Here is a 19,375-nt window from a genome sequence, read left to right on the forward strand (position 1 = left end):
TGAAGCCATCTCTGATCCCAGATGGCGTGAAGCCATGTCCTTGGAATTAACTGCTCTCATGAGTCATGATACTTGGAACCTTGTTCCACCACCGAAAGGGTCTAATATAATTGGATGCAAATGGGTATTTCGGGTCAAGCGAAATGCAGATGGTTCAATTGACCGGTTCAAAGCCCGACTTGTGGCAAAAGGATTTAATCAGAGGCCTGATCTGGATTACAAAGAGACTTTTAGTCCCGTGGTCAAACCTGTTACAATTAGAACTGTATTATCTATTGCTGTAATGCAGGGATGGTCACTCAGGCAATTAGATATCAACAATGCCTTTTTAAATGGGCATCTTACTGAGAAAGTTTTTATGAAACAACCTCCAGGCTTTCGGGACTCAGACAAACCCGAGTATGTTTGTTGCCTTAATAAGGCGATATACGGACTAAAACGAGCACCTCGTGCTTGGTTTTCAGCTCTTAAACATGCCATGCTTGATTTTGGTTTTCTGAATGCCAAGTCTGACTCATCTCTATTTGTGTATCATCATGATTCTGTTCTTATCTATTGCTTAGTGTATGTTGATGACTTGGTAATTACTGGAAACGATTCAAAACTTGTGGAACAAATAGTTGATCAGCTTGGTAAAAAATTCTCACTCAAAGATTTGGGATCTCTAAACTTCTTTCTCGGCATAGAAGTCATACCCACACAAGATGGCCTCTTTCTAAGTCAACACAAATACATCCGAGAGCTACTTGAGCGAACAAGCATGGACGGTGCCAAAGATGTCACTACCCCTCTGTCAACATCAGCTTGCTTAAAACTTGATGATGGCACTCCTTCATTTGATGCTACTGAATATAGAAAAGTTATTGGCGGGCTGCAATATGTAACAACCCGCTAAAAATTCAATTGTGAAATTTCTTTTGACCTTAAGAACCTCGTGAAAATTCCGTAAGTTTACACGAATCGACTAATCGCATAAGTTTTAGCCTGTCAACATAGTTAGTGTTATCACTCACTATGGTGCCAGAAATGCAATTTTAATTATTTGAGATAGTTAGAAGTGTCAGAATACATTATAGTCTACACCACTAGGCTTAATTGAATATTTAAGATTTTTCAGTACTAAATTTATTACGTTTATTTTTGGAGTGAATAGTAATCTCGGTAAACGTACTAAACGCAGTGTTTTCAAAATCACAGTGTGAAATGTCCAAATTAGGTTAGCGAAATTTTATTTGGATACTTGGCAAGATCTTAACCACACATAATGAATAGTATTAGATACTTAGCACAAAGAGAAACCATTAGATGGAATTGTGAAGGAAATCAAGGTGTGAGATCATGACACCTAAGCAAAATACACATTTGGAAAATATCTTAAGAACATAGATTTAAAATACACATGGAAAGATTTTAACCACCTTACTCTTCCAAGTCTACTCCACATTTAGAAAATATTTTAAGCTAATTTCGTAGATATTATTGGGTAAAAATATCTTGAGTTAATTTTTGTAGATATTATTAGGTAAGAGAGTCCTACACTCCACTCTCACTCCAGTAAGAGAGTCCTACACTTAACTCTCACTTCGGGTAAGAGAGTCCTACACTTAACTCTCACTCCAGCCTCATCTCTTCTATATCTTATCCACAAGTATCTCCAGCCACCCCTCCCCACGAAATTATCTTCATTTATGCTTTCCATTGAAAGAATACCAAACACTCTCTCTCGGACAGCTTTTAGGAGTTCTTTTGCACACCCATTTCGAAGCTTTTGTAAGTGTTTTATCATAAAGTCTCCTTCATATAAGTTGTTCCTCTTTGAGTCTAGTTTCCGTAGATGTATTTTTCGTATCATTCCATGGTCATTTGGTCGGTCAAAAGTATTTTTAACCATGGAAAGGTCATTCTGGGCGTGAATCTGGAGAGTATGTTATAGTTTGGAGTTTTTGACCAAGCTAATGGATAGATATTGGTCCGAAATTTTTATGGAGTATTGTTAACATGTATATATGACTATTGGTTGAGGATTTTTGCATGATTAAAGGTTTTGATGAAAGAGTTTCTTTGATTTAGAAACTTAGAAACTGGAAGAGGAAAAACAATTTCTGTTTTGAGAAAGTTTAACTCTTTGGTGGTCTAAACCTATTCTAATGACTATGATAATTTTATTGGAGGATCCTAAGCATCTTATATACATGTTATATTATTATTTTGAAGATATTTGATATTAGTTTCAAAGATATGAAATTTTATGTAAAGAGATATTCAGATAAGTCAAAGTGTGAATGTTCTTGGCTAAATTTATGTTTTTGTTAATTTTTAACCATGTGATCTTGAATTAGAAGCTTATATATGTTTTAAGACATCTTTTTAAACCATGTGATGGTTTGGTTTGAAGATCACATATTTATAAGTCATAGATCAAAAGGTTGATCAAAACAAGTTGGAAACAAAAATCAATAGAAATAGCATATGAGAATTTCGGCCCTATGGAGTTTTAATAGTTGTGATTAGTTTTAAATTTTTCTGAGTTGATATTTAAATTTAGGACAAAATTTACATGAGAAATGTAAATTTTGGAAACTTTTGGAGTTAGTATGCAAAATCCTTAAGTTATGGGTAAAACGGTCATTTTCCCACATGTAGAGAGTAAAATAAAAATTTTATTCTTTAAGTTAGTATTTTCCATATTTCAAATTATTAGTGATTTAGTTCTAACTTTTAGAATCACTAATTACAGTTTCTCGTGATCGCACTTGAAGTTTTATAAGAAACGCGGAGATCGAGGTAAGTTAACTTTTAACTTACTAGCAGTCTACTGTGTATGTGTGCTAAGTAAAGGAACTACAGTGTATATATGTGTGTTATCATATATGTCATGCCATGTCAAGTTATCACGTAATTGTTTATTATACAGAATTTATTCTATCATCAATTTTTATCTGTTACATAATATATTCTGTCATGTATTACTGTACCTTACAAGTACGTCATGCTAAGTATGCCATATATTACATGTATGTCAAGTCATGTAATATTCACTGTTGCAAGTATGTCATGTTAAATATGTTGTCTATTATATGTTATGCCATGTTACGAAATGTTTCTATCTCAAGTTGGTCATGTATTCTAAGTTATGTTCAAGTCACGTTATGTTACGTCAGGACTTCAGTCCTTTCGTATTCCAGTCACATTTCATCTTGAGTACATTATGATGTGTAGAATACATGGGGCCACAACAACTGTGGAGTATGTATTTAACTACAATTGTGATGCGTAAAATACATGGGGCCACAACAACTGTGGAGTATGTATTTTTCATGTTAAGTCAAGTTTGTGTAGAATACATGGGGCCACAACAACTGTGGAGTATGTATTTTTAAATGTTAAGTCAAGTTTGTGTAGAATACATGGGGCCACAACAACTGTGGAGTATGTATTTAACTACAATTGTGATGCGTAAAATACATGGGGCCACAACAACTGTGGAGTATGTATTTTTCATGTTAAGTCAAGTTTGTGTAGAATATATGGGGCCACAACAACTGTGGAGTATGTATTTTTAATGTTAAGTCAAGTTTGTGTAGAATACATGGGGCCACAACAACTGTGGAGTATGTATTTACACGTAGAATACATGGGGCCACAACAACTGTGGAGTATGTATTTTTCATGTTAATTCAAGTTTCAGAGCAAGTTCATGCTAAGTCAAGTTTCAGATCAAGTTCATGTCAAGTCAAGTTCAGTTCATGATTCAATTTAAGCTATGTCAATTATGCTATGTTGTACGCTAAGTTATGCTTTAATTATTTATGAATTTGATTATGCATTTATGCTTTTACTGTCATACATGCATCATTAGTCTGTATGGAAGTTTTTTGTTAACTTGCTGAGATTTGTAATCAAATCTCACTGTGGTAGTCCCAACTACCATTCCCCCCGAATGGTAGATCTTGTTACAGGACCTGAAGGAGGATCAGGAGCTGACCAACTAGACACAGTCGACTGAACGACGGTGCGTCGTTAATGTTAATATAGTAGTTAAATTACTACTTGTACGATGGAGTTGCATCTCCAGTACTATTGGATCATAACTATTTTGGAATAGTGCTGTGATCTTAGTTATTCAATGGATCTTTATGTATGAAGTATGTTTTCAGTATTGGGATATTTTCAATTTGGTGCATAGTATTGCTAAAGAAAAAAATTATCCGCTGCGAATATTGCATAATGTTAGATGCATGTTAGGATTATTGCATCTTATATGTCATGAACGGGGGCAGGTAACCTTGTGTTGCATGTCTCGACGCTTCAAATGTCCGTCCGATCCCAAACGGAATTTGGGGGCGTCACACAATATCTCTCCTTGACAAGGCCTGACATCAGCTTTGCAGTAAACAAGCTCTCTCAATTCATGCATTCTCCAACTACAACTCACTGGACAGCTACTAAGAGATTGTTACGATATCTGAAAAACACAATTTTTCATGGCATCTCCATTCATGGCATCTCCATTCGAAAAGCAGCTCATCCATCTCTCTTATGCTTCTCAGATTCGGACTGGGCAGGTAGTTTGGACAACAGGAGTTCAACTTCAGCTTATTTAGTTCTGCTTGGTTCCACACCTATCTCATGGAGCTCAAAAAAACAACGTTCCATTGCTCGTTCTTCTACCGAGGCCGAATGTCATGCATTAGCAACCGCTGCTGCTGAGTGTATGTGGATTCTTTCCCTTCTTCAAGAACTAAAGTTTCCAATCACCACTCCTCCACTCCTGTTATGTGATAATTTGGGAGCCACTCAACTTAGCTTCAACCCGGTTCAACACTCGCGGATGAAACATATCCAAATTGATCTACACTTTGTTCGTGACTTGGTTCAGAAAAATGTGCTCACTGTCCGTCATGTTCATACAAACGATCAACTTGCTGATTTATTGACCAAGCCACTCTCACGGCAACGAACAGATCATCTCAAGAACAAGATCGGTCTTACTGACGGAAGCCCGTTCTTGCGGGGGCGTATTAAGGAAAATATTACATATCTGTCACAGCTCCAATCAAGCAATAAATCAGCAGAAAATTAGTTTAGAGTAGATCAAGGAGTGTATTTGCTGTCAGTTTTTATTATTTGTGTAAATGCTTTATTTCCATAAACAGCATTTGTATATTTCCATAAGATAGATCGGTAGAGCTTGTACTTAAAAACATAATGTGAATAACAGATTGTGTGTTGCAAAATCAAACCAAAAGCAGTGTGCTTCCTCTTTAGCTACAATATTTTTCCCTTTTAAACTGAGAGATTCATTGCCTTGCATTTAATCAAGGGGTGAGACAGATATTAACAGTTTAATGTTTATCTACGTGAGAAAAAAACATAGTACAATGGAATACCATGCATATTAATGCTCTGTCCTGCGCGCCTGCACTTTTGTAGATTTGGATGCAAATAGTTCCAAGAGGAGGAAGAATAAGTACTGGTTGTTGGAAACCACTGGCTAATACAAATATCTGACACTTAAGGCATCGTTCGATTATACTCAATAAGATGAGGTTAGATAATTTATTAAAAATTAAATAAAATATTGTTATATTATAATTTTTTAATATAAATTTTATTTAAAAATTTAAAAAAATCAAATTGTTTATTATATTTTTTATAAAAATTTTAAAAAATTATAATAATTAAATGATGAAATAAAATAAAATAATTTAATTTTGTGTAATCAGTTGACTATAGATATACTATTAGGTAGGGCTGTTCATCTGGGTTCCGAATCGGAAAATCGGGTATACCTAAACCGGAACCCGGATTTGAAATCCGGGCCGAAACCCGGACCGGGTTATCCCGGATCAGATCCTGGCCAAAACTCAGATGAATCCGAGTTTTGCAAAAACCGGATTCCGGGTTCCGGATTGAACCTATTTGTTTTTTTTTTTTTTGGGGTTCCGGATTGAACCGTTTGTTTTTTTTTCTCTCTCTCTCTCTTCTCTTCTTCGAGGTTTAAAAGCATAATTATTTTTTAAATAAAAAATTATATTATATTCAAGATTTTTTAAGAAAAATCAATGTTAAAAAGCATAATTCTCTTTATGTAAAAGCCTATATTTATTATAGAAATTTAAAAAAAAATTGAAAATCATACTTTTTTTTTTTAAAAGCCTATATTTATATGAAAATATTGAGAAGCATGATTATCCTATATTTTAAAATATTAAAAAAAGTGATGAAAATCATAATTTTCGTCCAAGCCATATATTATATAAAAAGTTTTCTAACTCATTAAAAAGCATAATACTAACATTTTCCAGAATAATAAAAATATATAAAAATGAAAAAATAAAATACATCCAATCCACTACATATTACATTATTTTATTATTTACACATTACATTATAATACAAAATACAAAATTACAAAATATGAATTACAAAATAAATCCAGCAAGTAGCAACTTCGAGGGATCTGATTGAGAGAGATCCTACACAATTTGTATACAAAGAAAGTTAGTAGTCTTTAGAGGCTTTAATTGCATAGTATTAATTAGCTAATTTACTACTAATAAGATTACCATTCATTGAAGCTGATGAGGTTGTTGTGATGGATTTGATATTTGCCCATATCTTAGTAGTTGGCATCAACATCATCATTATCTTACTTCTTAATTAGTAAATATCATCTTATAAATAATCATAAATAAGGTATACAGGCTGCATATAAAAGTATTCTATTGATGGAAACTCTTGCCCTTAAAAGTCTGCCTAGTTCACCAGATCTACACAAAACAGAACAAAACTAGCACAGTCATAAAAACCCCATCTGACAGATTCCAAACCAAAACAAAATGTAGAACAAAATAAACAAACCCATACAAGATTATGCCATCCAATCAACTCAACAGTGCACTTAACAAGTTGGCATTTGCCACAACTTCAAATGAAGCAAAGCACATCCAACCAACTACTCTTAACAAGTAACAAGTTGGCATTTGAGTCTCAGAAGTACATGCAACTTCAACTATGTAATGGTCTATTACGATATTAGACATCAAGGTAAAAAGGTGTATCACTCACAAGGCAAAATGCCAAAAACATTTTGAGAATTACAAAAGCACTAATGGATATAGAAACAACGAGCATCAATACCTCAAAGCAATGTAGCAAACATTATATATACAATACCTTTCATCAAGGTTGTAAGCTTAAATACTTCTAAATTCCAAAAGAAAACAGTGATTGAGAGACTTTTTTATTTATTTTTACAACAGTATACTCCATTGGAAGCAAAGTTACCAACGATAGAGGACTATATATGTGACGCCCCCAAATTCCGTTTGGGATCGGACGGACATTTGAAGCGTCGAGACATGCAACACAAGGTTACCTGCCCCCATTCATGACATATAATAAGATGTAATATTCCTAACATGCATCTAACAATATGCAATATTCGCAGCGGATAAATTTTTCTTTTAGCAATACTATGCACCAAATTGAAAATATCCCAAATGCTTAAAACATACTTCATACATAAAAATCCATTGAACAACTGAGATCACAACACTAGTCTAAAATGGTTATGATCCAAAAAGTACTACCCTGTGACGCCCCCAAATTCAGTTTGGGATCGGACGGACATTTGAAGCGTTGAGACATGCAACACAAGGTTACCTGTCCCCGTTCATGACATATAAGATGCAATATTCCTAACATGCATCTAACAATATGTAATATTCGTAGCGGATAAATTTTTCTTTTAGCAATACTATGCACCAAATTGAAAATATCCCAAATGCTTAAAACATACTTCATACATAAAAATCCATTGAACAACTAAGATCACAACACTAGTTCAAAATGGTTATGATCCAAAAAGTACTAGAGATGCAACTCAATCGTACAATTAGTAATTTACGTTAATTATTATATTAACATTGATGTCGCACCGTCGCTTAGTCAACTGTGTCTAATTGATCAGCTCCTGATTCTCCTTCAGGTCCTGTAACAAGATCTACCATTTGGGAGGAATGGTAGTTGGGACTACCAAAGTGAGATTTGATTACAAATCTCAGTAAGTTAACAAAAAACTTCCACACAAACTAATGATGCATGGATGACAGTAAAAGCATAAATGCATAATCAAATTCATAAGTAATTAAAGCATAACTTGGCATACAACATAGCATAATTGACATAACTTAAATTGAAACATGAACTGAACTTGACTTGACATGAACTTGATCTGAAACTTGACTTAAGATGAACTTGCTTTGAAAATTGAATTAACATGAAAAATACATACTCCACAGTTGTTGTGGCCCCATGTATTCTACGTGTAAATACATACTCCACAGTTGTTGTGGCCCCATGTATTTTACACAAACTTGACTTAAAATGAAAAATACATATTCCACAGTTGTTGTGGTCCCATGTATTCTACGGAAACTTACTCTTTAACTGCTTAAATACATACTCCACAGTTGTTGTGGCCCCATGTATTCTACGTGTCACAATTGCTGTGTCTCACGTGGTGTATGCATCACAATTGCTGTGACCCCATACATAAGTAATCAAGATGAAACGTGACTGGAATACGAAAGGACTGAAACTCTGACGTAACATAACGTGACTTGAACATAACTTGAAATACATGACCAACTTGAGATAGAAACATTTCGTAACATGGCATAACATATAATAGACAACATATTTAACATGACATACTTGCAACAGTGAATATTACATGACTTGACATACATATAATAGATGACATACTTAGCATGACGTACTTGTAAGGTACAGTAATACATGACAGAATATATTATGTAACAAATAAAAATTGATGACGGAAAAAATTCTGTATAATAGACAATTACATGATAACCTGGAATGGCATGACATATATGATAACACACATACATACATTGTAGTTCCTTTACTTAGCACACATACACAGTAGACTGCTAGTAAGTTAAAAGCTAACTTACCTCGATCTCCGCGTTTCTTATAAAACCTTAAGCGCGATCACGAGGAACTGTAATTAGTGATTCTAAAAGTTAGCATTAAATCACTAATAAATTAAAATATGAAAAATACTAACTTAAAGAGTAAAATTTTCATTTTACTCTCTGCATGTAGAAAAATGACCGTTTTACCCATAACTTAAGGATTTTGCATACTAACTCCAGATGTTATCAAAATTTACATACCTCATGTAAATTTTATCCTCTATTCAAATATCAATTTAGAAAAATTTAAAACTAATCATAACTATTAAAACTCCATAGGGCCGAAATTCTCATATGCTATTTCTATTGATTTTTGTTTTCTAACTTGTTTTGATCAACCTTTTGATTTATGACTTATAAATATATGATCTTCAAACCAAACCATCACATGGTTTAAAAATATGTCCTAAAACATATATAAGCTTCTAATTCAAGATCACATGGTTAGAAATTAACCAAAACATAAATTTAGCCAAGAACATCCACACTTTGGCTTATCTGAATATCTCTTTGCATAAAATTTCATATCTTTGAAACTAACATCAAATATCTTCAAAATAATAATATAACATGTATATAAGATGTTTAGGATCCTCCAATAAAATTATCAAAGTCCTTGGAATAGGTTTAGACCACCAAAGAGTTAAACTTTCTCAAAACATAAACTGTTTTTCCTCTTCCAGTTTCTAAGTTTCTAAATCTAAGAAAATATTTCATCAAAACCTTTAATCATGCAAAAATCCTCAACCAATAGTCATATATACATGTTAGCAATACTCCATAAAAATTTCGGACCAATATCTATCCATTAGCTTGGTCAAAAACTCCAAACTATAATATATTCTCCAGTTTATCTTTCAGAATGACCTTTATATAGTTTACATAGTATTTGACTTACCAAATGATCTTCAAATGGGATAAATAAGATATCCACATAAACTAGACTAAAAAAGGAACAACTTATATGAAGAAGACTTTATGATAAAACACTTACAAAAGCTTCGAAATGGGTGTGCAATAGAACTCCTAAAAGCTGTCCGAGAGAGAGTGTTTGATATTCTTTTAATGGAAAGTGTAAATGAGATAATTTCGTGGGGAGGGGTGGCTGGAGATACTTATGGATGAGATATGGAAGAGATGAGGCTGGAGTGAGAGTTAAGTGTAGGACTCTCTTACCCGAAGTGAGAGTGGAGTGTAGGACTCTCTTACCTAATAATATCTACAAAAATCAACTCAAGATATTTTTATCCAATAATATCTACAGTTTTGAGCAGACGTTTCGTCCGAAAATATGAAAAAGTGTTATTGCGCCATAAGACCTTAAATAACCCTCCGAGTCTAATGGCACAAACCATAATACATTTTGACACTTCTAACTATCTTCAATAATCAAAAACACACTTCGGATACCATAGGAAATAATAACACTAACTATGTGGTTAGACTAAAACCTATATGATTAATGGATTCGTGAAAACTTATAGAATCTTCACGAGGTTCCTAAAGTCAATAGAAATTCCACAATTGAATTTCTAGCGGGCTGTTACAATATATATAGACAGACATAAGAAGATAAAAATTCAAGTCTTGAAATCCATAATGATAGATTTGGAAGATAGTGCATGGAAGATGCCCATTCAAAAGACTCGTGGATACTGATATCATATATAGAAAATAATGTTAGCCATCAATAACACACCATTCACATCACTATTCAAGCCATAGTGCCTTATAGAACCATGAAGAAGTCCTAGATGTGAAGCCACCCCCTACATGAAAAATTAGAGAATTAATTCACAATCCACAAAGAATACTCAAGCTACATAATGATGTCATGGGATGAGTTGCAAACATAAAAAGATTGAACATACACAAGGTAATTTTGAATGGCACCATAACATGATAAATTATCTTCATCTTTCCAAAGCTTCAATAGATTATTCTCCTTTCTCGATATTACTCATTCAACAAAAATGAAAATTTGTCATTGTGAGAATGGATAAGCCTTTCAGAACTAGAGGCTCAAAATACTATTTATATTTAATGCAAACTTCATTAGAAGCCCAAAGAGGCACAACCTGAGTACACACTACATATGATGTATATAAAGGCTACACCCAAGTAGCAAAAAGGAGGAGAAAAAAAGCAAAATTACTAGAAATCTAATAGGCTGGAAAATATTGTTCAGAACATTAAAAGGCTTGATGCCCCCAATTATATTTATAAAATGATATATCTTGGTGAAGGATCAGTGCATAAACTTTTACCAACACACCCCTTTCACACCTAACTGCAACAACACATTAAATAAGTGTTTAAACAATTGATTGTACTCAATAGTGATCATAAAAATAATACAGAAATGTAAGAACCACTCACCTTAAGCACATAACCTAGTTTCTATAAATTCTTCATCACTGTAATCAACATCAAGGACTCTGGATTTTTCTTCATGTTTCCTAAGATCTATCAAACTAAGAGCATATACTTTATACCCATGTCTAACAAAATAACAAAAAAAAAAACCTAGAACTAACACAGAATGTCGTAGCACAAATCTTACCTGAACAAAAGCTACACAAGCCGTAGCATTTCATCATCGTCATTCTAAGGTATCTGAAGACGCGAGATAGAGAGGGTGAGAAGAGAGAGAGATCGAGGGTGAGAAGAAACATCAGCAAATAGTTTTTTCTTATCGTAATAAAACAAACCCAAATTGGAAAAATCGTAGAGAACAAACCTTGGGTCACGAGGATGAGGTGATTTCGCGTGAAAGAGAGGCCTAAGCAGAGTGCTATGGGTCTCTATCAGGACTCTGCCGGCGTGAGGAACCCACTTGAAGAGAGCTACCTCGTCGTCTTCTACGCACTATGGACTGTGGAATCACGTAGGGTTTTTTTGGGGGGAGAATAACGAGCAGAGTGCTATCACAGATCAGAGAGAGAGAGAGAGAGAGAGAGAGAGAGAGAGAGAGAGAGAGAGAGAGAGAGAGAGAGAGAGAGAGAGAGAAGAGACGGCAGAAACCTTAGTATTAAGAAGATGAATATCGGGTTAAGTTTATACGGAAGGGTTTTTATTTTTCAACATATATAAACCCAGGTACCGAATTGTAAATCCAGAATCCGGTTTCCTTACCCGCAACTGGACCGCATAGGTCTAGATATTATAATCTGGGTTTCAGCCCGGATTAACCAGAATCCGGGCCGAAACCCATAACCAGAATCCGGTTATCCGGGTTACAGACTGAGTCAAAAAAAAATCCGACCTGGATAAACAGTTTACTATTAGGTTGCGTTTTGTTTCGTCTTCTTAATTAAAGAAATAATTAAAAATAATGAAAATGATTGATGAAGTGTTAATTGACCTGTGACGTGTATTTATCAATCATATTTAAGATTAGATAAGATTGCGGCTTGTTTTTCCACCATGAAAAGCCACAGCAATTATTGAAAGATATAGATATAGATATATATATATATATATACACTTCATGATAAAAGTTTAAAACTATTTATTTTCGAGAACGATATAACCTTTTTCTCCTTTTAGTTTTTATTTGGAACTTTGGACTCTTCCGGGCTCTTGAAATCATTTGGCCTTAACCATTATTTTGATATGACATCGTTCCATGATGCATGCATGTTTTTAGCATACTAATGAGAAAATGATATTAACTTAATAAAGATCTGAATTAGGTTTTACGTTATTATTATTATTTTTATTTATAGCCAACTGCCTTTTATTTTATTTATTTGTCACATAAGCCTGTGTTAGTGTTGTTTTTATTTATTAATTTATTCTTACCAACACCACCCATTATTGTTTCAAATAATCATATTATTCGCCTTTTTAAATTTTATATCTTCATAATTAATACCGGTTTTTATATAAGATGCCACTTTAAATATCTCATGTCAAACTGTATAATTAGTATAATATTAAAAATGACAAATTGCAGACAGTATAGGAAAGTACGTGTAAAAGCTTTCATATTATTATAATTTGTATATTGTCGGAAGAGTTCTGTTACGTATAAATAAATTTACATATTGATATGTGTATTAATATTGTAGTCTTTATATTTAAAATTTAATTTGATATAAATTTTATTAAAATTTGACTTTCTTATTATACGCGTATTGATATGTTGTGATTTTTCCAATTAGAGAATATGGGACTGTCCCTTAGTAAAGCTTATGCTGCAACTTGCTAGATGCAATTTGGACGTTAGAAAGTTGACCTCAAAAGAAGGAAGACTGGTATTGGTTATCGGTGAGCCTAATCGGAAATACATTCAATGAAGCTTATCTTTCACAAAATCAATGCAACGGACAAAATAGGATATGGAGTTTGGATTCTCCACCACAATTCATCTAAAAAATCAGTATCATGGACAAAATAATAATAATAGTAATAATAATAATAATAATAATAATAATAATAATAAAAATAAAAAAATCCAACGAAATTTGCGAAAGAAAAATAGCCCATGCAAGCAAAATTCTCACTCGACTTTGGTTTTGATGGAACGAAATTTGCATCCAATATTCACAAAAATCAACAAGTATTTCGATTTCTATCAAAATCAAAATCATTTTGACATGGCATTTGCCCAATCTTCATCAGGACTGAGTTACTACGGTCGACTCCACCTACTGCGGTGGAGGCGTTCACCGGCGGCAATCTGAGTCCGCACGCTCTCAAACTCCGAAACCCCACACGGTATGGTTATCCCACCCGGATGATTGAACCCATATACCTTCTCAGCTTCCTGCAACAGCTCTCCAAACAGCGGGTGATTGAAATATATCACAGGCACCACGTACCTATGGGTGTCGTCGTCGGAATCGCCCACGTACACGGCTAAGTGCCCTTTCGGTACACCCCCAGCCGCTGGCTTTCTTGTTGTTTCCACCGGGTCTTGACCCACTCGGATGTATTCCGGATGCGACTTGGGAAAGCATAGTCCCTTTGCTCCCCGTCGAAAACACCGTGCCAAGGTGAGGATTTTCGACCAGGGGTTGAGGGTTCCGTCCCGGTTCGGAGGGTCCAAGTGGCAGTACCTTCTGGGGTTCTTTCTGGGACGGATTATCCATTTGAAGACCTTCACCAGCTTGCGTCCGAGCCTGAAGCCTCTGGTTTTTCTCATGCTAGTCAGCGGAAAAGCCAAAAACGAAAAAGGGTATGCTTTCCAAGAAGTTTTTCTGAAATGGGTCGGCGTTTTCAGTTACAAGGATCAGTTATAGACATCGCCAGAGTCTACTCCGAAACTGTCAATTAATCTGAAATGGGTTATTTGTGTGGCTTTTATATATAGTTCTGAAGTTGGCGTTGGGCAGTGGTGGGATTCTATGGCCGCGTGCTTTTCGCACAGAGAGAGAGAGAGAGAGAGAGAGAGAGAGAGGCAGATTTGGTCGGCACGCGGTTCGGATATGACTCAGACAAGAAGAAAATGAACAAAATAAAAGTAGCAGACAGGTAGAGAATATATGGGAGAAGTTCAAAGATGGGCAAAGATCAACGTTGGGGATAAGGATTCTGATTTTTTATTGAGGAGAGGTTCTTTGAATAGAAAATGTGTGAAAAATGCTCGATAATTTTAGATTTTTTGTGCCCTCTTTTTCTCGTTCATTGACGCCTTTAAAGGCTTCAATTTAACAAAGATTCCCCCGCCCCACGTATACAATTCGTACGTAGAGTCAAGTACTTTACTGGTACGATTGGTATTCTTTTGATATTTTATTTGTAGTTGCTAAGAGCATTGACCGTACGTTCATGTCATACATGCAACCCATCCCCGATTATTTTATCTGCACTTAAAAAATATATATATATTCGAATACATAGTAAGAGTCACTGTTCTTGTTCATCAAGTAATTGTTCACAAGAGGAATACTGATGACGGATCATGAACACAGAGAGTATTCTGCTCAAAAGAATACTCATGGCTGATCATGAAAGATGGACTACGCACGTAAGTTTAAAAGCCCCCAAAGCATTAAACTCCGACTTCAGCCACACACGTGGTACTGTGGAAAAAACAAAAATGTTTTCCTCGTTTAGGTATATGTATATGGCTCACGTTTGCCTAATTAGAATTGTCTGATATTTGGCCGCTCCATGTTCAAGAAAAGTTAGGACTGCTTTACACTCGGAAAGTAAAAATTCCTAATCCCTTTCACGTGGGAGCGTCATGTGGAACAGTTTAACATGCAGAGGAGGGGACGGAAACGTACATAAAAAGGTGTACTTGCCTACTTGCGGGGACATCAACTAAAAAATTTGTTATTAAAACCACATCACTCATAGCTATCAAATTCAATTATGCTACGGTTAGTCATTCTTGCGCACCCTTCGCGCATCCCCGACTGATTCGGAGGGTAATTTTGTCAACTTGAATTCCTTTAAGGATTCTTGACTCTAGAAGCATTCGTCTTTCCTGCTCAACACTAACCAAGAAGGCAGATACAAGATACCCAACCCCCTCTCGTCTCTTCCATCGGCACGTCTCCGTCATCGACACGTTCGGGCACAACTCTCTCGCCATCGGCACGTCTGGGCACCTCAAATTCGGGTTTCACAGTCATCAAAACGAGGCCTTTGATGATCTCTTGTGCAACATCCCCCGGTAACGATCTCTGACTTTTTCTCTGTTGTGCTCCCTTGCCATGTGGTTCCCTAAGTTTTGCTCGTAGACAAAGAACAAAAAAGGATGAAACCCCGATTGCGCAAGAATGGTTGGCTTTTTCCTTTGTTTTTCTTTGCTCACTATTTAGGATTATTTATGCTTCACAACTGGTTGTTAGGCACCCATTTCTTGTGAGGATAATGGCTGTGTGTTAAGGGAGCATTTTCGACTGTTTCAGGATAATAAGTACATGATGGTGCCACTTGCATATTGGGAATTTACCTCTATCTTTATTTGGTTGAGCAAAAATTTTATGATCTGCAACAATTTGAAACATTCCTCTCAAATCCTAAGTATACATCTGCTAATAGGGAAGTAGAAAATTTAAAAAAAAAAAACAATTCATGCAATTCTGGATAGACTAGAAGATATGGGGCATAAATATGAAAGATAGGTGATTGTCTGCACCTGCTCAGTCGGGTGGTGATAGAAAAAAGGAGTTAGAAATGGATGCCACATTGGTGTTTTCCTACTTCAACCCAAGTGTTTCGTTAGTGCTTCAGCATTAGACCCAGATAAAAAAATCACAAATATAAAATATTAATGACATATATCATGTATTTATGAACATATGCGTACAATGTATAACAACTTTAATGTACAACACGTAAATCTTCTTAATTTATAAGCATCAATTTCCTCAATGCCCATCATGCAAGACTGCTAAAGTGTTTTTTTTCATAGGTATTGTCTAGATGGAGAAAGGTAAAGAGCACGCATCTTCATTAATGCCTACCACAGATCCACCAACAAATCTATTAACCCAGGTGTTCGTAACCCTGTTTAAAATTCAGTATAACTATTTCAGTATAAAATTTAGTTCACTCTTCAACTAATAGTTGGTTTATATGTTGGGTGTTAGCAAGACCCTTTTATCTACAATTCTCAACACCTCATGCTACAAGTCAGCAGGTATAACGAGGAGATGAAGTAGTGTTTAATGTTTAAGTCTTCAACACATTATCAATTAATGCCAACATTTATTCCGTCACTCTCTCTACTCTAATTTTTATTTTTTATTTTTTATTTTTTTTTATATTATGTTCATTTTGAACTATTTAGATTACATTCACAGATGCAACTTGGGGTAGATGAAACCCAATCAGATAGCTTGCCTAACCCCAGATGCAATTTTGAGTTCTAGAGTTTTTGTATTGCATTTAATGTAAAAGCTGCTTAGACTCGAGTTCAATGTATATACTTGCTTAGTAGAAGTAACGAAGTTGACATTTTTGTAAAGTGGTTGTTATATTATATTCATTGTATATAACTTGTGTATTTTGAGTTCCAGACCTATTGTATTGAGTTCAATGTATGTATTATATGTTAAGTGTTCAATGTATTAACTTCCAGACTTGTTATATTGTGTTCAATGATATTTGAGTTCCACACTTGTCGTTAGGCAAAAGCTATTTTTTGGAACAATCCTTGTTAGTGCACGAAATTTTTTATGTTTGTTAAATGAGTAAAAGAAGCTGAAATGTTCTGTACAAGAAACAGATTCTATTACAACATAGAGACCACGTCCATTATAAACAGATTCTATGATAAACAAATCATGCATATTAATATGCTACACATAGAGACTATGTCCATTACAACAAAGTGAGCAATAGTTTACTCGATATAGTACAAAGCTCCTATTATTGTGATCGTATCAAATACAACAAAATTAATCCAGACAACACCCAATAAATACAAAGAAGTGTGCATCATGCCGGATGTTTACTCTTAACTCCTTCACAATCTCTTCCTCTCTTTTTCAAAGCTCTTCCTCATTTTTTAACAATTTAATTTCTATTTTCATAAGTTCTTTCTCTCTCTCTCTCTTCACTAGTATTTGCCCATTTGAAATAGTTGAAGTATGGTAACCCTTGATTATAAATAAATAAACGACAGATTGAAATGTATCTGCCCATTTGAAATAGTCAAACTAATGAAGATTATTACTACGTCAAAAATTTGTACAAACCCAAATGCACGTCAACATTTGTACAGATACGTCAAAGTAGGAAGGTATTAGTTGCAGTACAGTTAAAAGGTATAATCGCCTGTCTAAACAATCATCACATAGAATTTGGATAGCATGCCTTTAAAATCAATAGATTCCTTTGGAACAAGCAACATGCTTATAGTGTAGCAATCTCTATCAATGTGCAGGTAAAGAATATAATTGCATAGTTCTAGGTGAGCCATAATTGCAGCTTGTTGAAGATCAAAAATCAAATTTTAATGTGCAAGGCTATTTGAGTCATAATTAATATTAACAAGTCTTCCAAAAAGATAAAAATATATATTTTTAAAGTATCACCATGAAATTGAGATCCATAACACAGGATAAGACTAAGAGGCTAGTAACATTAATAAGACCTACCCATCCGCTCCATATCATCCTCTACATAATATCAATACCATACAGGGAACTCTACATGATTCTTTTACTTCATGCCCATTACAGTAAATAATTCAAATAACACAAATTCAAAACTATTTCATTGAGTCTTGAGAAATCAAGAAGAAAGCTCCAATGGTCAAAGAAGTCAATGAGAAACTACTTATATCCAGTCTGTAAAGGTAAAAATTGGTTATAATTAGATAAATATATAATAAGACTTATCTTATCATTATATTTGAAATTGTTGGATGAATGTAAAATAATTATTAATTTATCTCTAAACAATATTGAGTTTATCTAGAAGTTTTAGATGTTCTTTAAATAAGTCATTGAGGTAAAAATTGAGTCCATGAGGATCTGTATTTATCCAGAAGAGAAGCTGAATAGAAATTAATCACTACAGTAAAGAGTTATTGCGAAATGTCAGAAATTCGTCAGGAGACGTCCTCGCGACAGATTCTATCTGTCAGCAAAATCCTACTTCAACTGGAACTTTTTTCAGATTGTTTATTTAAGAGATCCTATTGGTTAGGATCTGTAGAGATTCAGATCTACCTATTTTCTAGAACACTTTCTAGTGCATATTTTGGTGAGAAAATTCCTTAGTGAATTTTCATATTTGTGATCTCTCTTTAAGTGTGATCTTGCTTCAAGTGTGAAGAATCATTGATTGGATTTCAGTCACTGGAGTTCCAGGAAGGAAGTCAATAGTTTGAAAATCGGTTGAGGTTCTAGCTGCTACTGCGATAGAAGACAAATGTGTCATTTGTTTAGACAAGTAAGAGAGTCAAGTTACAAAAGTTTTGTAATTGAGAATTACCTATAATTGATTTTTAAACAATAAGATTGACTTTACTGGGTTTGGTAGCTCCATAGGGTTTTACCTTTAAATAGTTCTTTAAAGGGTTTCCATTCGTAACAAATTATTGTGTTATGCAAGTTTGTTTATTTTCTTTAAGTATTTGATTTATTTAATAATCATAATATTGAGATCTAATCAATTTGTTCAAAAAAATTGGTAAATAATTTCGTAATTTTACAGGGATACGTTGAGAATTTCACAGTCCATATAAAAGCCATCATTTCCCAATGCTATTGAACTAAGATTGAAACTTGTTTGCCCTTAAACTTGCCTAGTGAGATTTAACACATGAGCTTGGTACGTACCATTCTACAAAGATCTAGTCAATCAAGAAAAAATTGGGTAAAAGAAAAAGGAGTGATTCAAGAAGTAAAATTCTCGCAACTAGTTACTCATAAGAGAAACAAAAAGTAATTAGATATTAT

The 19,375-nt window shown here is 34.3% G+C and overlaps 1 protein-coding gene and 1 long non-coding RNA gene across 2 annotated transcripts; one reads left to right on the plus strand and one right to left on the minus strand.

Moving 5' to 3' along the window:
- Positions 1-13,495: 13,495 nt before the first annotated feature.
- On the minus strand, positions 13,496-14,661 carry LOC122280568 (auxin-responsive protein SAUR36-like). The gene has a single exon (XM_043091525.1). The coding sequence runs from the start codon at positions 14,152-14,154 to the stop codon at positions 13,642-13,644; it is 513 nt and encodes a 170-aa protein (XP_042947459.1). The 5' UTR covers positions 14,155-14,661; the 3' UTR covers positions 13,496-13,641.
- A 454-nt stretch (positions 14,662-15,115) lies between these two features.
- Positions 15,116-17,045, plus strand: LOC122280569. The gene is made up of 2 exons (XR_006229941.1): positions 15,116-15,633; positions 16,378-17,045. It is a non-coding gene; the product is annotated as an uncharacterized LOC122280569 (long non-coding RNA).
- Positions 17,046-19,375: the final 2,330 nt, after the last annotated feature.

This window comes from Carya illinoinensis, chromosome 11 (assembly GCF_018687715.1).
Source record: "Carya illinoinensis cultivar Pawnee chromosome 11, C.illinoinensisPawnee_v1, whole genome shotgun sequence".
In the NCBI taxonomy this organism is placed as follows: Eukaryota; Viridiplantae; Streptophyta; class Magnoliopsida; order Fagales; family Juglandaceae; genus Carya; species Carya illinoinensis.

What these genes read in the sequence shown, in the direction of transcription:
- LOC122280568 (XM_043091525.1), bottom strand. Translation starts at nt 14,154, where the DNA reads ATGAGAAAAACCAGAGGCTTCAGGCTCGGACGCAAGCTGGTGAAGGTC.